The 21,681-nt window shown below is 37.1% G+C and overlaps 1 protein-coding gene across 1 annotated transcript in view; it reads right to left on the bottom strand.

The window, feature by feature from the left end:
* Positions 1 to 21,681, bottom strand: part of adamts3 (ADAM metallopeptidase with thrombospondin type 1 motif, 3) — an 81,799-nt gene that overhangs the window by 5,648 nt on the left and 54,470 nt on the right. Inside the window, exons 14-19 of the mRNA XM_046842038.1 lie at positions 11,493 to 11,626; positions 11,119 to 11,242; positions 8,178 to 8,258; positions 6,285 to 6,448; positions 3,820 to 3,976; positions 3,554 to 3,686 (exon numbers count right to left, since the gene is read on the bottom strand). Of these exons, the coding sequence (XP_046697994.1) occupies positions 3,554 to 3,686; positions 3,820 to 3,976; positions 6,285 to 6,448; positions 8,178 to 8,258; positions 11,119 to 11,242; positions 11,493 to 11,626 (793 nt within the window). The remainder of the gene's footprint in view (positions 1 to 3,553; positions 3,687 to 3,819; positions 3,977 to 6,284; positions 6,449 to 8,177; positions 8,259 to 11,118; positions 11,243 to 11,492; positions 11,627 to 21,681) is intronic.

Raw genomic sequence — 21,681 nt, 5'->3', positions numbered from 1 at the left:
TCTGGCGAGATGCAGCCATAGTCAAGACTGGTTGACCAGGTACATTATTTATAATACTGTGTGTGTTATACTGTGTTATAATAAAACCTATTAGTGACATACAGGAGCCAGGATAAATAGCAAAATGGCAACTAATTTCTTTATTTCAATTATTTAAGAAAAAATAAATAAGTTATGCTGCTGACTTTTTAAAGAGTACACATTCATAGTATATATAGAAAGAAATCTTAATATTACATATAAACTTATTCTTTTTCTCTGAATGTACAGAAAGTTCTATTGACTGATGGGCATAAGACTTTAAACCTTTCTGCTTTTTCTCAGCTAACAGTAACCTTTTCCATTTGCTTAAACATTGCGTGATTTATTTACTTAGACAAATCTGAAAAATGTGATATTTTTAAGAAACTAAAAACATGAGATAGACGACTGCATTTTTAACAATAATGTATCTGTGGTTGATACAATTATAATTGCTGTTCAAAAATTGCATCAGACTGAAAATTACCACAGAAAGAAATTGCTCTAAATAGCATTTCATGTGATAGAAAGTCTAAGGCAATATTTTGTTGTATTTCATAATACCAAAAGCAGCAGTAAATGTTGGAACTTTTATCTATTTTTCAACAAAAGAGTATTAAATGTAATTTATATTAGCCCTTGGGCTATAAGCTGACTTGCAATCACTACAGGAGTCATTTCCTGCTGTTCCTCCAAAAAAAGGCAAATTAGAGCTTGGATTTCATAGAACTTTCACACTTTGTCACTAAGAGCAATCTACTGGAGTGAGGGAATGAAGAAAACAGCATGGACGTCTGTCAATTTATGTCAGAGTCCAAGAAGAAATTGATTATAGTTCTTAAAAGGCACAACCTTACACAATTGCGGTGGTTGGAGTTATAGATACTCATTTAATTAGTTTTGTGTGTCAAAACCAACCAAATAAGAGTGCATATATTTATTCTTTTGTATCTGTCTGTTTCCTAGCTATAAGATTGATGACAGTTGATCTGACATGCCAGTTAAAATTCTACTGTTAAATCAGTAAAACAGTATGTGAAAAAAATGTGTTACATGTCAGGTACACACAGTATAGACAGACTAAATTCCGTATACGTATTGGCTGTGCATGCCTAATCCTCTGCTTTGTCAGGAAACAAATGATTGAGACATCCAACTGTCAAAATTCAGAAATGATGGCTGCGGTACGATCAACTGAAATAAATACCTAAATGTAAAGTAAAGTTCAGTAGTCTATTAAAAAATGCAGATGTCTAAATCCACAAAATGCATTTGTAAGTTTATGAACATCTGTTTAATGATCAAAACCGCAATTTCAAATGTAAATTGCAACAACATTCTACAAATTTAGTTCCCTTTCAGGAACTCAAGTTGCGTCGAAACGTTTTGGGAATGCCTCGCGTTGTCCACGCTCTGAAATACGTGTGAAATCCAGCCAATAGGCAAGTCGTTGTTTAAATGCAAGCACTTTTGAGGTACCGCTCTCACCGAGGCAAAGCGGCGCAGAAGGTGGCGGGGCTCGCAGGTGGGTCAGAGACCAGCCTCGAGAGGTGGTTCCTTCCTTAGTCAGAGAGTCAGGCTTCTACAGCCAGTACTTCATTGTTCCGAAGAAGGATGGCGGATTGCGGACGATCCTACATCTGCGCTCTTTGAACCGCTCACTCATGAGGCTCAGGTTCAGGATGCTTACTCTCAAGGAGGTCGTGTCTCAGATCAAGTCCGAGGACTGGTTTTCTCACGACAGATCTAAAGGACGCCTATTTCCACATAGCCATCCTTCCCGCTCACAGGAGGTTCCTGAGGTTTGCTTTCGGGGCCGAAGCTTACCAATATTGGGTCCTTCTGTTCGGCCTAGCACTCTCACCCAACACCTTCACAAAGTGCCCCGCTACGGCTTCAGGGCATCCGCATACTAAACTATATCAATGACTGGTTGATATTAGCTCGATCAGAGCTTCAGGTTTGCCACAGGATTGGCCCTGTCAACCCTGAAGGTTTAGGTGTCCGCTATTTTACATGTCCGGTTATTGTACCCTGCCTGCGAGGCAGTCGCTGGGGAAACACCTGTTTGCGACTCGGCTGTTGTGCCGTTGTTCCTTTATATGTTAGTGTATATTTTGGACAAATTGTACACATAATCCACTTTAAATTAAATATATAATAACAAAATATTTAAATATTTAAATTAAATATATAATAACAAAATATACAAACAATTGAAGAGGTCTGAATACTTTCCAAAGCCAATAGATACACACAGAAAAATTTTGCAATTAAAATGACATTTTTACTCGGAGAGAAGCAGCTATTTGAATAACTGGAGCCAAACTGAAAGCCATGACATCTATCTTAATACAAAGTAGCACACAATCTCACCCCTAGACCGAGTCTAATGTCAGACTTTTCATTAAATGAGACTGCATGTCAAAGTGCTCAGGATATTTACAATAGATGACAGAAGACTTGGACTTGCTGAGAGTTACAGTAGTTTCTACTATATAAAAAAAATAAGATATACGGTTACAGTTTTCAAGGTCAGAACACACTTTCATAAAGAGCACTTTTAAAAGGGAAGGAAAAGGAAATTAAGGGAATTAGAGCACCCTGACATTTCATGCTATAAACTCAGGCTACCTGCTGAAAAGAAAAGAGCAGTGGAGTAAGGAAGAAGTAAGGAGTTAGGCAGTTAGTGGGTGGGCTAATTATGTCACAGAGACCACAGAGAAACATAGGACTATGGGGAATAAATCTTTAAAACATTGACCTGATCCAGGTATATGAAACATAAATATAAAACACAGTGCAGTCTATAAGTGTGGATCGTCATTTATCTGATTTGCAATCAACTACTGTATTCATATTGTTCCATCATCATTTAAAGATAGATAGATCGATCTCTTTATTTATTCCAACTTAAGGAAAATTATGTAATGGTAGGGTCTATGCAGTACGGAAGTCCTAAGAGGCGATGCATTCTTATATTTTTTCTTTGTTTTCTCGCAACAAAATTTTCTCGAGATCTTAACTTGACAAAAGCTGTTATCCATGATGCTGCGATGCTGCTGCCTCTAGAACATGCTGACGTGCCAATCACATGTAAACAATGTTTACATCAAGATCGCAAGAAAATTAAGTTGTGATCATTAGAACACTTACATGGTTTTCTTAGTTTTATCCCTTCAAGTTAATCCTATTTATGTTTGTTTTTGCATAGCTCAGAGCATAAGACTATTAAGGGGAAGTTTTAAGCATAACTCAAAGTGGCCTTTGCAAGCTTGAAGACATCCACACACTCATATGTAGCCAAATATCACTGGATAATTAGAGTGCAACTATGAGTGCTAAGATATGTAATGTTAAATAGCTTACTGTAAAGAAAAACAAAAAACAAAAAACAAAAAACAAAAACCAAAAAACAAAAACAAAAACAAAAACAAAAAAAATATATATATATATATATATATATATATATATATATATATATATATATATATATATATATATTGTCTAACTAGAAATAAGATCTACTTACTGTGGTTGTGTGCAGTCTTGGAGATTGCACATTCTCCGGATGGGTTTGGGCTTCTTACTAATGTCACAGTAGCTCCTGTGTACCATCTTATTGTCCCCCTTTTTACGACATCCGTATTTTGTGTACTGGAATCCTTATGACAAGAAAGCATAATATAAGAATAGCTACTGGCAGAATTTGGCAGATTTTCTGCCAAAGCAGAATTCAGTGTAAAAGAAACTGTACAAATAACTAGTTGTAAGAAAAATATGTGGGCAAGTTATTACCTCCAGCACAAGGTCGCGAGCACTGGGACCAACTCTTTAAAGCCCACTCATATGTGTCCTCCTGAATCACATTGTTGTTGTTTACTGGGACAGAGTCCTCGTGGATGATGTATTTATACATCAATGATGATCTTGTCTCATTGTCTTTTGGAACAATCTGATAGATAGATAGATAGATAGATAGATAGATAGATAGATAGATAGATAGATAGATAGATAGATAGATAGATAGATAGATAGATAGATAGATAGATAGATAGATAGATAGATAGATAGATAGATAGATAGATAGATAGATAGATAGATAGATAGATTTTATTTTTAGAAACTTTTATTCTACTTTGCACTGATGTATGACAGTAGGTCCATGTTTGTAACAGAATGTACAAAAAAAAGTGAATAAAATATGCAAGTAGCAGTGGGCAAATAATCTACACACTACTCTGAAGAAGTCATTTCGTGTACAATATCTGTATTAATTCCGTATAATAAAATAAACAAATTAATAATGTATTATGAGAGCTTTGTGCAGTACAGGTATATATAGTCATAACATCATAAGACGAATGTGCCTATAGCGACAACCCAAAGTGGTTTGCAGTTAATGGAAATCCGCTCACACAAATGCCTTAACTTAGTAACAATCAGTGGAAAGGAGAACTTGCCATGTCATCATGTCTACTGCATTGATTTGAAAGCAGGAATAATTACATATTGTCTGAGGCACTGGAAAGAGCCTCAATGCTGCACAATGGAAGAATCCTGTTATTCCAGACAGTTTAAATGCTCTACTGTCAGACATGCTTCACATCACAGCAGCTGGATTTTTTTGTTTTTTGTCTTTAATATATTTATATACAATTGACCTGTATATCCCTATCCTGGCAATTAAATGATTAAGCCCAACGTAATCACTAGTTGTGCACATGTGCTGCCTATAAAAGCCTGCTGCAAACAATAAACATATATTATGCATGTTTTTTATAGAGATTATTAAATACAAAAGCTTCAGCACCCTATTTTTATTAGTACAAATTTTGTAATAGATATTTATTTTATGCATTATCCTACTTAATTCAGTCAGTAGTAAAACCTAACAAAGCATTACTATTCCATAAAGATGTTACAGATAAATGCTTATATGTCAGTAAAATAACATTTTAGACAGAACAAAAAAACACAATGATAGCTCCTTCGTTGTGCGTACAAAGAATTAGCAAGTACAAATATCAGCGTCTCCAGAAAAACTGTTTTAGTTTCTCTGTAATGTTTAGTAAAACAGCTGATTTCATACGAAACAAATTGTAGTCTGCAGCTACAGCCCTCAAATGTGCTTTGATCTTTATACACATTATAAATTAACTGATCGAAACTCCGCTAGAAGTAGCAGAGGTTTTTACGTAGTAGCTTAAATTTACACCGATTTACACCAAGTGATTCACTGTCCATAATACATCTCCTAAATATTGTAATTCAAAGTAAAACACAGCTGTACACTTCTCACCTAAGGCTATACAAAGACAAAAAAACAAAGCTTTTAAAATAAATCAAATCAAAAAACAGCTAATGTTTGCCAAGAAACGTCAATAAAAAAAACAAGCCGACTTGCATATAAATCTACACCGCTGATGTGTTGCCAGATCAAGAAAAGATATGATGACACTTGTTGCCTAGCAACCCTTCCTATACAGAACCCTCATTTTAAACATCCTTAGCAGGAAGATTCAAAGATCCCAGGAATCCATGGTCTTTTGAATGCCACATGCTTTGGAACTGCATCCCTTGTTTCCAATTAGGGTTGATTCTTTTCTTTCTTATGAAAGCTTTAAGATGGGTTCAGGATATATTCCCTCGAGTTGAACTGTTTCTGAGCAATCTATATCATATTACATTGAATATTCATTATTTGATAAATGTGATTTATCCTGGGCAGGGTCTGAGTGGGCATGCATATTAATGTACTGTGTATAGGAATAATAAACTCCTGATTAATTTAATTAAAATTAGATTTAATTCTATGCTAGTTTCGTCAATGGGGATGTCAAGGCCTTTTTATCTGTATGCCAGAACTACCCTTACATTTATTTCCAATATAAAGAAAGCCATGTCAGTCATTTGAACTTGCTGTGAACTGAATGCTGATTGGATCCATCAAAATATTTCCTAAATCATTTCATATAAATCCTACACACATTCAGCTACTCATTCCTGACATATAACACTAATGACATTATTGATTCTCCAGTGGTAAGTAGCTCTTGAACTACAAAAATCTTCGTATGACAACCTATTAAATAATCATGCCAAATATTTGACCTTGCTTCAAATGTTCTGGTTTCAGTGATGATTTCATGAGACAACAATCTCGGATGGTTGCCACGTAATGCATCTCAAACTCAGTGGAAATCAAACAGTAATCAAATCGTTTAATAAAATATGTCAATACGTCTTAAAAATCCAATTACCAGAACAATGACTGCGTCATGTAACGGTCCTTCTGTGTGCAGAGTCTCAGCATCTTCTTCGATTACATAATCCCACTCCACTCCGAGGTCTATGAAGCTCCGTGACCTCACCTCTTCTCCTTTACCGTTCAGGATGTAGTGTCCTGTGGCCTGGTTCTTCACCGCTGCAACCAACAACTAGTTACAAAACCTCAAACATTTGCAAGAACTTGTGTTGTGTTGACTGAAAGATTGTGAGAGATGGAGCGACAGATGTAAGACATACATGATTACATATAAATATGTGTAGACAATCTGTGAACAGGCTGTTACATGCAATATACTCTACAAAAAAATCACATGAACATAAAGTTGGCATTAGAATTTAACAGCACTACTGAATTGCATGGCAGAAGTGAAAAGAAAATAAAATAACACAGTTATTAAGTAACAGTGAGAGATAATATACTGAGAGCCAGAGGAAAAAGTGAATGACAATGGGACTACTGGCAGAGAAGCATGTCAATTAATCACCATTAGTGACAAGACAAGTACAACACTTTCAGTACGTACGGTGCACGTGTGTACTAAATACAATCCTTGCTTTACTTGCGGAACATAGTTAAAATCTGAGTTTCCTCATCACCATATTAAGTGTCGGACTGCAAGTTTGTTTAGTCTCTGCCTCAGACTTTGAGAGCAGTGAAATTGCTGCCAGTTCCTGTTTAGGATAACGTTTTTACGACAGTCTAGCAATATGGATTCATTTGCGTTTTGTGTGCAGCTTCAAGAAATTTCATAAGCGATAAAATACCTGACAATTCCGTGTACCGAGGGAGAAAATGAATAAATTAAGGATGAATAAATTTATGAATAAATCAATTGAAGCAATAAATACATTTCTTACATTTCTTAAAAGCAAACATTTGTTAAAGTTTGCTGAAATAAGTAGAACAGGTAAGTAGAACATCTCTTTAGAAAATTTTATTTAATCTTTCCATTTATTCAGTTTGATTTAATCAATTTAATTTTGTGCCAATTTAATCAATTACTCAAAAATATAATACACAAGTGTTTTTTTATTTGATGAAAATTATCAATATTTGTTGTATTCTATACTTTTTAGATATTTTATAATTTATTTGAACCAAGCAGTCATTTTTATTGAAAATTGTTTTACTGTATTAACATTTTACTTCATTTTATAATGAATAATTATATTTTAATTAATACAGTTTATTACTTTTACAAAAAACTCCATAAAAATCAGTGCTATCCATGAAAGGCCAGGAAAATCAGCCAAACAAATTGGTTATGTGGAAAATGCAATTTCGCGACAAAACAGGAGGATTACTGTAATTTATTACTCACACTCTAAGTCCGTATGAACAGTACTGTACATCCGTATGCATTAACATAGAGCTTCTACTAGCTTATAAGATTAATCATAACTAATGATAATGATAAAAAAAATTATATTATTAAAAATGCAAAAAAGGACTTTACTAATACCCGCTCTGCTACTGATGAACAATTTCATAGCAATCTTTTCTTTATTAAAAATAATGATTGGATTAAAAGTTATAAATGCAATGAAATGAATGCAATGAAAATATAATTTCCTTTTTACTTGAGTGAAAGTCCTACAATTAAATTGTCTTCTTAGCTAATTAAACTTAAGATAGGATAATTGCAAACCCTAGACTGAATGCACACATAAGTTAAACTAGGGAGAATTTAAAAGGTTTGCCACTGGCCATTCAACTTTTTATTTAGAAAGACAAAATATACTCATGATTGATGGCTAATAAAGAATATGGGTGCCAGTCATGCTCTCTTGGGCCCATGGCAAAAGAAGAGAAAAGGTAAGCATGCGCTTTATTTGCAAAAAGATTTGAGGAAGCTATCACTTACCAAGAATGTGAGGGGAAGCCTCATGTTCTTGGATGATCACATGTCTAGCCCCAGGGGGGATGAGGAACATCTTTAGGTAACCTTTGCATCAGAGTGACGCGGCAACAGAGAAAAGATGTTCGGAAGGAAAAGATAGTAGAAGCAATTAGTGAGCAGAGTTGAACATGTACGTTTTTTTCTCTTTGAAGAGATGGACATCGATTTGTTAGGAGTACTGCTTGCTGTTAGGCTCCAGAAGGGACAGGTCAGAGCCCTATACAACCACAGCTCGTGTTGTGTCCCTCACAGCAAAGCCTACTATAGAAGGTGACTATAGGTTTGCCATCCAGACTTCATGCTATACATCCGTCTTTTCTATTCAAATCTTTCATTTGTGCCCACTTACATTGTGCATTAATACGGGATATGAAAGAGAATCCAATTAGCTATTCCAAAAGATTTATAATTGGTTGGACGAATGTCAAACAGAAGAAGGAGGTAAAACCTTTGGTCACTTGTACTATTATACACTGAAGCACCTTTCCTGAGTTTAGATGTCCATTTCTCTTCAAAGCCTTGTGCCACTCACCAATAACATTTCTAGAGTCTTCACTTTCATTCAGATACACATGTCGTGCACCCTTGGGCAGCAAGAAGATTCCTCTTGTCTTCCCTTGAGGAAAAATACACCTGTTACCTCTGTGTTGTACTGCACTCTTTTGCCATTGACTTCAGATGTTGCTTTAAAATCAATAGCAACATATTGGGTCTTATAAAGGGATCTTATATGGTAAGCGATGTAGGCTGATCTTTAAGCTGCAGCAGCAATGGTGAGATATAAAATGGAATCAAAATGTAAAATTGTACTCTAGGTAAAAAATTTTTAAAAACTTGTAAAAGATCAGTATAACATGTCATTTCTAATCTTGGGGGCTTGTGGGGTCATTTTCAAAGCACTGAAAATGTCTTAGCTGCAATTGACTCTAAAACATGAAAATGCTAGCTGTATTAAATATGCACACACAGAAACTGCATTGAATAAGCATACCATTTCCTCATTTACCCCAGTAAGTCAATGGCAAAGAAAGCATTACAATGGGCGAAAGCAGAAGATTAGGGAACACAGAATACTTGCAGAATTTGTTTTCCAAAAAAGGCATATCTTTTTGGCATCTCTTGCTTAATTTTTTTCCTGTTAAGAAAGTGAGTAGACATTCACATTAAAACATTCATGCAGTCAACCATGCCATATCACATTGAATTATCATACAAGATGTCTTTAATTACCTGTTAATTTCATAGACACATCATTCATTAGTCAGAAGTCATGCTCTTGAATCAAATAAACATGCTATGACATACAGCATTGTGTCAAATAAGACAAGCCTTCGCATGCAATTTGTAATTAACTGTCACAGAAGCAACATCATTACATCATCAAGACATTATTTCAAAAGTTGGAAACACTTGATTAAACAGGTTAGAAATAAAACACAATAAAATAGACTGTGCAGTTATAAGAAAATAATAATATAATGATATTATGAGGTGGAATAATAAGTTCCCAATGACTTCTCTTGTAATTTTTGAACAATGCATAAAACTCCTTCATGTTACAGAGAAACCAGAAAATTAATGTTTTAAATCACTTAATAATTAGACAAAGATTATGTAGAGCATTTGCCAGACATGTACCTGTGAAATAGCAGTTATTCAAGGAAACAACATTATTTTTTTTAACCTAAAATATAAATTCTAAATAAAATTGATAGAAAAGAAGCCAATATAAATTTCCCATCCGCATAGTATATAATAAATAGGCACTAACTTCACATAATAAACCAAAGTTAAAGCCTATGTATACACATTTTAGCAACCATTTTATTTTGTTCTTAAGGAAACAATAGAAATAGAAATAGAAATATATATATATTTTTTATATACAAGCTGCATATTGACTTCTCTAAAATATACAGTATCCAAGTTTCATTTCTATAGTATTGAATAAATGGTTGTAAGAAATACTAAAATAGGGCTGTCAAAATTATTGTGTTAATAACACGGTAGTGCAAATTAATTTTAAACGCCATAATTTTATTAGTGCGTGATTAATGCAGCATAAATTAATTAATACATTAATTTCAGTTTAACCTTTTTTATTAAACATATTAAGAAATATATCTAATGAATATATCTATTCAACTAATCTAACATTTAATGCTACACACATTTATTCACAACGTCCTTTCTTTAGTCAGATATAAAAATATATATATATACTCTAACAAATTTTTTTTTTTTTTTATCACTAAACATTTAGTTTAATGATGCGCCAAGTCTCAAATCAAGCACCAAAATCCGCCAATGTACACATCGCACCGGCAATTAAAACCGTCCGAGTGGAAACATAAAAAATTCCATTTGGTGTACTGATGATTTATGTGATTTAAAACACCATAATTACTTGAAAACATTTACAAGAAGATTTTGTATTCATGCTCTATGTTAAGTTTGGTTTCACTAATAATAAAGTATTAATTAATAATAATAGTATAAAAAGTATTAATTTAGGGTACATTTAGAAACTTAAATTAATACTATTTAAATGAGATTAAATTGCGATCGAACACAAGTTAACTCATGACAATCATACGATTTATCGCAATTAAATATTTTAATCGTTTGATACCCCTATTATACATATATATATATATATATATATATATATATATATATATATATATAAATATATATATAAAATACTCATTTCCCCAGATTCTCCAGATTTTAAGTAAATCTGTTATTATTATGTATATGTTACAAATGTTACAAATTTAGCTTGTGACTATAATAGAAGTGTGACACACTTTGTGATAAATTTGTCCGAAATTGTAGGACAAATTACTAGAACAAGGGACTGTGCACGCAGGGGAAATCATGAATAAGAAGTAAAACTTCATACCTGCTTTTTTGGGGGTTCGGGTAAAGGTTCCTTTCACGGTCCTGCAATGGGAGTTGTCGCCCCCACACACTCCACACTTATCTTCCTCCTTGTTGGAACCTATTTCTTTATCACAGCCCACTTTCTGAAAGACAGAAAGATGCGAGCAAAGAAACAGATCACACATTAACATGTGACACTTGCTTTAAAGTCTCTTATTGATTAAATGCTTGAACCACCTCCACGTCAATCAGCCCAATCTTTACAGCAGTACTTATTTGTAAACTGCATCACGTTTTTTTTTTTTTGTGATTTTTGGTGTTTGCCTCTAAACTGAAGCTACACTGCTGTAGATTATGAAGGGAAGTTTAAGAGCAAGGCGGTCAGAAGCTTACCACACATTCCCCCCGCACACAGATGCTGTAGGGATCCTTGTAGGAGCACCGTGTGCCATCGTGCACCAGCTGCTTCATATATGCCACGTCGCTCGTCTCCTTTGACTGGCAGTACAGGTGACATCTCTTGCTGGCTGGAGGAAAGTACAAGGCACTGCTTAACCATTTTGTTGTTAATAATTAAGATGACCAAATTAAAAGTTTTAGCAATGGTGGACCATCATTCTCTGCTGAATCCCTGAATCAACCTGTGTTTTAATATACAGTGCCTTGCAAAAGTATTGGCGTTTTTCCTATTTTGTTGTCTTACAACCTGGACTTAAAATAGATCTTTTGGGGTTTGTATCATTTGATTCACACAACATGCCTACCACTTTGAAGATGCAAAATATTTTTTCTTGTGAAACAAACAAGAAATAAGACAAAAAAACAGAAAACTTGAGCGTGCATAACTATTCACCCCCCCCCAAAGCAGAGGTGGCAAACGTACACACATTCTTTAGTTAAGTAGAAGTAAAGATACTCATGTTTTAAAATACTCTGGTAAAAGTTGAAGTACTGATTAAACTTTTTTACTTAAGTGAAAGTAAAGAAGTCTTGGCTCTGACATGTACTTAAGTAAAAAGTAGTTATTACTTCTACATGTTTTAGCTGTTAAATGGACCTCACGTCATAGATAGATATATAGATAGATAGATAGATAGATAGATAGATAGATAGATAGATAGATTAGATAGCCTAGTGGGTTAATGTCAGTATCCCCACAAGGATGAGTTTGAGAGTTTGATTCCTGGTCGAGCTGGTTGCTGTGTTGGTAAATAAAACGTCTGGACCTTGTCCCCTCTGAAAACATTTCAATTCTGTCCTTTCTGTGTTGGATTGATTTCTTGATTTTCCTTTAATGAAAGAAAACTCCACCAAAAAAAAGGCACTTCTGTGGTAGCTCAGTGGGTTAAGGCTTGTGCCTGAACATGGTCCTTAATATAGTCCACGCTGGTGATAAGGTTTCAAAGCCACTCCTACATGCCTTTTTCTTACTGCGCTGGCAAGAGTATGAACCCTCCAAAAGTATGAACCCTTCAAAAAGCACACATGCTTTTCAGCAGCGGTCGCTCAGCGGTTTAAGGCTTGTGCCTCATCTAAACATGCTTCCCAGTCTGATCTCTTCCATGGTTCAGTGGGTTAAATCTGGTGCCTCGCTGATAGTGAGGATCAGCGTTTGAATCCTGCTAGTTGCGATGTAGGTTATCTTTCTGTAGCTTTAAATTATTTCGTTGATGGGTTAAAGGTAGATAGACCTGCTCTAAACAACCTTCCTGGCCTGTCTTCCCTGATGGTTCAGTGGGTTAAATCAGGTTTCTTGCTTTTGGTGGGGTTCAGGGTTCGAATCCTGCTTTCTGCCTGCCAGTCACGATCAGGATTCACTTCCTACATCTTTCTTTAGCAAAATATTTTTGTTTTTAATGGGTTAAAAAAGAAAGATAGACTTGCTCTAAATAAGCTTTCTAGCCTGTCCTCACCAATGGTTCAATGGGTTAAGGTTGGTATCTCGCTGGTGGTGGGGATCATGGTTCGAATCCTGCTTTCTTCCTGTTATTCAAAATTTGGGTTCAACTTGTGCTATATACATCTGTATTCGCTTCCGACATCTTTCTTTACCGTTAAATTCTTGTGTTGATGGTTTGAAAAGAATGATAGACCTGCTCTAATCAAGCTTCCCATCCTATTTTTTTCTGATGGCTTAGTGGGTTAAGGCTGGTACTTTGCTAATGTTGGTGGTCAGGGTTCAAACCTGGCTTTCTGTCTGCTAGTCATGAGGTAGGTTAAATTCCTGATTCCTATATCTTCATATTCTTGTTTTGATGGGTTAAAAAGAAAGATAGCCCTTGAGAAAGGCTTGTCCTTTCTGATGGTTCAGTGGGTTAATGCTGGTGCCTTCCTAATGGTGTGAATCAGGGTTCGGTTCCTGCTTTGTCCCTGCTAGTCACGTCATGGGTTTGCTTCCTATGTCTGTCTTTAGCATTATATTCGTGTGTTGATGCATTGTAAGAAAAGATAGACCTGCTCTAAACAATCATCGCAGCCGGTCCTTCCCGATGGTTCAGTGGGTTAAATCAGGTTTCTTGCTTTTGGTGGGGTTCAGGGTTCGAATCCTGCTTTCTGCCTGCCAGTCACGATCAGGATTCACTTCCTACATCTTTCTTTAGCGATATATTTTTGTTTTTAATGGGTTGAAAAGAAAGATAGACTTGCTCTAAATAAGCTTTCTAGCCTGTCCTCACCAATGGTTCAATGGGTTAAGGTTGGTATCTCGCTGGTGGTGGGGATCATGGTTCGAATCCTGCTTTCTTCCTGTTATTCAAAATTTGGGTTCAACTTGTGCTATATACATCTGTATTCGCTTCCTACATCTTTCTTTACCGTTAAATTCTTGTGTTGATGGTTTGAAAAGAATGATAGACCTGCTCTAATCAAGCTTCCCATCCTATTTTTTTCTGATGGCTTAGTGGGTTAAGGCTGGTACTTTGCTAATGTTGGTGGTCAGGGTTCAAACCTGGCTTTCTGTCTGCTAGTCATGAGGTAGGTTAAATTCCTGATTCCTACATCTTCATATTCTTGTTTTGATGGGTTAAAAAGAAAGATAGCCCTTGAGAAAGGCTTGTCCTTTCTGATGGTTCAGTGGGTTAATGCTGGTGCCTTCCTAATGGTGTGAATCAGGGTTCGATTCCTGCTTTGTCCCTGCTAGTCACGTCATGGGTTTGCTTCCTATGTCTGTCTTTAGCATTATATTCGTGTGTTGATGCGTTGTAAGAAAAGATAGACCTGCTCTAAACAATCATCACAGCCGGTCCTTCCCGATGGTTCAGTGGGTTAAGACTGGTATTTCGCTGTTGGTGGGGTTCAGGGTTCGAATCCTGCTTTCTGTATTTCTGTCTGGTCTGAATTGCTTGCTTTTAAACCTGAAACAAACGATAAACCCCGCAAAAAAAGAAGGTGCATTGTGGGACTTGATGGCTTTGTGATAAAAGCCTTGCCTCTGAGCTCAGAGGTTGCTGGTTCGAATCTGGCTTGTCCCCACACTGGGTAAGCTGTGTGGAAAGTAGTGTCTAGTGAGCAATGAGGTAGTTGACTGTAAACAAAGGCTGTGTAGACCTGCTGCTTCACAGCCTCAGAAAAAGTAAGGAGGATAGGTTTTTGGCAGAAATTTCAGCTACTCAGACACCAGGAGGGCAGATGCCCGGATATCGCCCACCTGCTTCAGGATACGCCCTCCAAACCCACAAACCCACCATTTCTGACACCTTCCTTACTACAGCCACCGGAACCTTCCACACTCTTACTTTTGAGCCCTGGCTGGGGTTTAGAACCGGCAACCTCTCAACCCAGAGGTAAAGCTCTCCCAATTGAGCCACAGGATCTCCTGCAAGAACCTGATTTTTTAGAACCTGATTTTTAGGACCTTTTTAGGACCTTTTTAGGACCTTTTATGACCTTTTTGGTTCTTTTAAAAATTTTTAAACAATTTAAAGGAAAGCTAAGGGGTAGGAATTGAACCAGGTGAGTCAGATAGCAGCGACCACTTCACTGACCATTACACCAACACAGAAGAGGCAAACAAGCCTTTGCTTATTGGACTCTTGGCTTTTCTATAGTTAGGAGACCAGCGTTTTCTCTTAGATCATGATGGTAGAGGGTCAAAACTTCTCCTTCCTGTACATTCTCTCAGTAACTCGAAGTCTATGAGAAGTGACTCAGGTACAAGAACCACATCTCCAACACCTGCACCACTGATATACCATGATTTGCCAGCAACCAATTTTAATGATCTTTCATTGTTCTGTTTTTAAAAACTTCTTTTAATGTTCAATATGAAACTAGAGGTAAGAATCGAACCAGGGAAGTCTTTCATTATAAATCACTAATGGCATTACTTCAAAACTCAAAACTTTGTTAGACATGTAAATAAGCAAGAAAGACAAAGACAAAGACAAAGAGACACAGACAAAGCTTTAGAAAGAGTGAGAAACAAATAGACAGCAAAAGAGAGACATATACAGTGAGACAGAGACATTTACTAAAAAAGACACAGAGACAATTAGATAGAGAAAATAGAGAGACAAAGATAGCGAGATATAGCCACTTCCTGTTGGAAGTGTTTATCCCGAGTGACTCTTAATGATCTCATTTACTAAATGAGCAGTAGTGAGTTAAGGGCTTGCTCAGGTGCCCAAAACTGGCAGCTTGGAGGTGTTAAATATGTATTATATGTACAGCATGTGATATATATGTAAGCATATTTACAGTGATTAAATATAAAGGCTATATCAGTGCAGAGACATGTGGACATCATTTAGAGCCTTTGCTATATTTCCACATGGACAGTTAATGAGGTGATACCGGAGAAAATGCACCTCTTCAAGTCAAGTCAGTATATAAAATTATAGACATTTTACAGATTTAAATGATGTATTGTTTTTATCTGTACGATCAATAATGACAGTAATTTAAGTTTGTGTCGCCATTATGAGGGAAAAACCCACAAAACGCCACCCAGAGGGTAAATTGTGAGAATCATGGCGGATTGTGGTGTTTGATTTGAGACTACAATAATAAATAAAACAAAAGTTTACTGATTAAAAATATTAATTAATTAATTAATTAATACATTTATTTATTTTATATCTAAGTAAAGAAAGGAAAAAATTTAGTGCCGTTTAAAATAATTTAAACACACCTTCTCATTCAAAGAGTTTTCTTTATTTTCATGACTATGAAAATTGTAGAGTCACACTGAAGGCATCAAAACTATGAATTAACACGTGGAATTATATACATAACAAAAAGTGTGAAACAACTGAACATATGTCATATTGTAGGTTCTTCAAAGTAGCCACCTTTTGCTTTGATTACTGCTTTGCACACTCTTGGCATTCTCTTGATGAGCTTCAAGAGGTAGTCACCTGAAATGGTTTTCACTTCACAGGTATGCCCTGTCAGGTTTAATAAGTGTGATTTCTTGCCTTATAAATGGGGTTGGGTCCATCAGTTGTGTTGTGCAGAAGTCAGGTGGATACACAGCTGATAGTCCTACTGAATAGACTGTTAGAATTTGTATTATGGCAGGAAAAAAGCAGCTAAGTACAGAAAAATGAGTGGCCATCATTACTTTAAGACATGAAGGTCAGTCAGTCCGAAAAATTGGGAAAACTTTGAAAGTGTCCCCAAGTGCAGTCACAAAAACCATCAAGCGCTACAAAGAAACTGGCTCACATGCGGACCGCCCCAGGAAAGGAAGACCAAGAGTTACCTCTGCTGCGGAGGATAAGTTCATCCGAGTCACCAGCCTCAGAAATCGCAGGTTAACAGCAGCTCAGATTAGAGACCAGGTCAATGGCACACAGAGTTCTAGCAGCAGACACATCTCTACAACAACTGTTAAGAGGAGCCTGTTTGAATCAGGCCTTCATGGTAGAATATCTGCTAGAAAACCACTGCTAAAGAAAGGCAACAAGCAGAAGAGACTTGTTTGGGCTAAAGAACACAAGGAATGGACTTTAGACCAGTGGAAATCTGTGCTTTGGTCTGATGAGTCCAAATTTGAGATCTTTGGTCCAACCACCGTATCTTTGTGCGACGCAGAAAAGGTGAACGGATGGACTCTACATGCCTGGTTCCCACCATGAAGCATGGAGGAGCAGGTGTGATGGTGTGGGGGTGCTTTGCTGGTGACACTGTTGGGGATTTATTTAAAATTGAAGGCATACTGAACCAGCATGGCTACCACAGCGGCATGCTATTCCATCCGTTTGCGTTTAGTTGGACCATCATTTATTTTTCAACAGGACAATGACCCCAAACACACCTCCAGGCTGTGTAAGGGCTATTTGACCAAGAAGGAGACTGATGGGGTGCTGCGCCAGATGACCTGACCTCCACAGTCACCGGACCTGAACCCAATCGAGATGGTTTGGGGTGAGCTGGACCGCAGAGTAAAGGCAAAAGGGCCAACAAGTGCCAAGCATCTCTCGGGGAACTCCTTCAAGACTGTTGGAAGACCATTTCAGGTGACTACCTCTTGAAGCTCATCAAGAGAATGCCAAGAGTGTGCAAAGCAGTAATCAAAGCAAAAGGTGGCTACTTTGAAGAACCTAGAATATGACATATTTTCAGTTGTTTCACACTTTTTTGTTATGTATATAATTCCACGTGTTAATTCATAGTTTTGATGCCTTCAGTGTGAATCTACAATTTTCATAGTCATGAAAATAAAGAAAACTCTTTGAATGAGAAGGTGTGTCCAAACTTTTGGTCTGTACTGTGTGTGTATGTATATATATATATATATATATATATATATATATATATATATATATATATATATATACACAGTGGAACCCGGTTATCTCGCCTCGGTTATCTCGACAACCCTATTAAGTCGACGTTTTTGAAGTGGAACCGCCAAATTCTCGCTTTTTCTACGCATTTTTTATCGGTTATATCTTTTTTTATGTCGCCGAACCCTAATATCTCGAGCACAAGGGGGGAAAAATTAGAATTTTAACGTCAGTTATGTCGATCCGCACTGTGCAGCCGCAGAAGAACTCGCGAAAGTGGCGGAAAAATCAAACCTTACAGATACTACAGGTGTTGTATTGTATACTGGTGAATCTCTGCTGTTAGTAAGTGCACATATGCATTTTGTTTTTGTTAAATGTTATGCGATGAACGGGAGCGCGGCGCTCGGCTTCAACTCCTTACCGGCGTGCGCGTCGCTCACCGAGAGCCGTGCTCCTTACCGGCGGCGAGCAGGGTAAGGAGCATGGCTCTCGGTAAGGAGTGACGCGCCGTAAGGAGCACAGCTCTCTCGGTAAGGAGTTGAAGCCGAGAGCTTCAGAGAAAGCCACGCCCCCTTCGGCCGTTCACGTTTGAGACTTTTCTGTCCCTCGTTTTGGTTTCGGGTTCGGTTTTGGATCTTCCGGGGTTTTTTCGCGCCGTGCCGCCGGTCGCGGTATTTTTTAATTTCCCTATTTTTCCATTCACAAACTCTCTCTCTCTCTCTCGCTCGGCTTATCTCCCCCTCGGCATCGCGGACGTAAGTTTTTTCGGACACTTTGCTTTGTGTGTTTGTGCGGATTACTTCAGCCTGATGGTCATAAGTTTTCAGAAACTTAGTTACTGTTTATTTTATTTTTTCCACATGTGGACTAAATGTGAGACGCACTGTGCAGCCGCTGTTTTTTTTTTTTGAGCGATCTGTGTGTTTATAATGTTGGAGAATATAATAAAGGTTTGTATGGAGAATGGACGGTGGTTTGTATTGTATACTGGTAAATCTCTGCTGTTAGTAGGTGCACTTATGCCTTTTGTTGTTAACAAACGTATGTACATTTTTATAGTATGCCTTCATCAAACAAATCGCGGCAACGCTGTTGTGTAAAAAATCCTCCAAAAACACGTGCATGCACATTCTCGTTTATTAACGCACATCATGTACATAAAGAAATTTCAAGCATGTTAATATATTGCCGCCATATTTATTTTCGTTTATCTCGATCATCAGTTACCTCGATGCTTTTTGGCGACCCCCTTGGACATCGACATAACCGGGTTCCACTGTATATATATATATATATATATATATATATATATATATATATATATATATATATATATATATTAATACAAAACTAATTAAAAATGTTGTTACTTAATGAATGTGTCCAGGCTGAAGATCCACATATAGAACACAAGCACAGAAAAGATGATGATGATGATCAGGAATGTGTCTGTTCTCAGTCAATCACTGACTCCCTCTGTCTCATCCACGTTAACCCCAAACTTCTTACTGCCTTCTGTGGTGAGTGAGAGTCAGGACTTTATACACCAGTGGATTGAACGCGCAATGATAGGAAATCGGTTGTTCGGCTGAAATCGGCACGCAGTGAAAATAAAAAAATTATATTTCACCAAATCAATGGATTAAAACTAAAGTAACGAGTCTGTTTTAAAAATTTAAGAAGTAAAAAGTACAGATATTTGTGCAAAAATGTAATGAGTAAAAGTAAAAAGTTGTCTGAAAAATAAATAGTGGAGTAAAGTACTGATACCGAAAAAATCTACTTAAGTACAGTAACAAAGTATTTGTACTTCGTTACTTCCCACCTCTGCCCCAAAGTCAATACGTTGTAGAGCCACCTTTTGCAGCAATTACAGCTGCAAGTCTCTTGGGGTATGTATCTATAAGCTTGACACATTTTGCCCATTCTTCAAGGCAAAACTGCTCCAGCTCCTTCAAGCTGGATGGGTTCCGCTGGTGTACAGCAATCTTTAAGTCATACCACAGATTCTTAATTGGATTGAGGTCTGGGCTTTGACTAGGCCATTCCAAGACATTTAAATGTTTCCCCATAAACCACTCGAGTGTTGCTTTAGCAGTATGCTTAGGGTCATTGTCCTGCTGGAAGGTGAACCTCCATCCCAGTCTCAAATCTGTGGAAGACTGAAACAGGTTTCCCTCAAAAATTTCCCTGTATTTAGCGCCATCCATCATTCCTTCAATTCTGACCAGTTTCCCAGTCCCTGCTGATGAAAAACATCCCCACAGCATGATGCTGCCACCACCATGCTTCACTGGGGATGGTGTTCTCGGGGTGATGAGAGGTGTCGGGTTTGTGCCAGACATAGCGTTTTCCTTGATGGGCAAAAAGCTCAATTTTAGTCCCATCTGACCAGAGTACCTTCTTCCATATGTTTGGGGAGTCTCCCACATGCCTTTTTGCGAACACCAAACGTGTTTGCTTATTTGTTTCTTTAAGCAATGGCTTTTTCTGGCCACTCTTCCGTAAAGCCCAGCTCTGTGGAGTGTACGGCTTAAAGTGGTCCTATGGACAGATACTCCAATCTCTGCTGTGGAGCTTTGCAGCTCCTTCAGGGTTGTCTTTGGTCTCTTTGTTGCCTCTCTGATTAATGCCCTCCTTGCCTGGTCCGTGAGTTTTTGTAGGCGGCCCTCTCTTGCCAGGTTTGTTGTGGTGCCATATTCTTTCAATTTTTTAATAATGGCTTTAATGGTGCTCCGTGGGATGTTCAAAGTTTTGGATATTTTTTTATAACCCAACCCTGATCTGTACTTCTCCACAACTTTGTTCCTGACCTGTTTGGCGAGCTCCTTGGTCTTCATGGTGCCGCTTGCTTGGTGGTGCCGCTTGCTTGGTGGTGCCCCTTGCTTAGTGGTGTTGCAGACTCTGGGGCCTTTCAGAACAGGTGTATATATATATATATATATATATATACTGAGATCATGTGACACTTAGATTGCACACAGGTGGACTTTATTTAAGTAATTACGTGACTTCTGAAGGTAATTGGTTGCACCAGATCTTATTTAGAGGCTTAATAGCAAAGGGGGTGAATACATATGCACGCACCACTTTTCCGTTATTTATTTTTTAGAATTTTTTGAAACAAGTTATTTTTTTCATTTCACTTCACCAATTTGGACTATTTTGTGTATGTCCATTACATGAAATCCAAATAAAAATCAATTTTAATTCCAAGTTGTAAGGCAACAAAATAGGAAAAACGCCAAGGGGGGTCAATACTTTTGCAAGGCACTGTATTTTTGTCCATGAATATATATTAAATTATTCCCAATAGACTATTCTCTTAATTGCCAAATGTTTTCTTGGGTGCACTGCTGCTTCAAGGAGCAGCGCCACCGAGTGTCATTTTTACGTTGGAGTTTCTATTCAATCAAATTTCAGCCGTCACATAGTGATGGTAGCTTCAATTTCAAGTTGCTTGAAGCTGTTGCTTCAACCTGTCAGATTGAGATTTGCTTGTTTCGAGGACCCTAAAAAGCATAGAATTACATCCTTTGACTGGAAAGTCAGAGAGGGCACTATTTAGAGCTCCCAGACGCATCAATAGCAGTTTTTTCATTCCACAATGGCTGACAGAGGCTTGTATATGGTTTACAATGCCCTATACAAAATTTCAACATTTCAAGAAAAGCTGAACATCATGAGGAAAGGACGGTCAAAACAGTTCAAAACAGTTGTGAAGTGTTTTATGAACTATTTCTACTTTTGCTTTTTCTTTTCCATAGTGTTCGTACAAAAACACACAATTTTAATTTCAAATCCCCACGAAACCCGTAATGTACTGAAAAAAATACATGAAAAAGCACAGA

This window comes from Silurus meridionalis, chromosome 27 (assembly GCF_014805685.1).
Source record: "Silurus meridionalis isolate SWU-2019-XX chromosome 27, ASM1480568v1, whole genome shotgun sequence".
Lineage (NCBI taxonomy): Eukaryota > Metazoa > Chordata > Actinopteri > Siluriformes > Siluridae > Silurus > Silurus meridionalis.
Note: the sequence above shows the minus strand (reverse complement) of the source record. Positions and strands in the feature narration are given on the sequence as shown.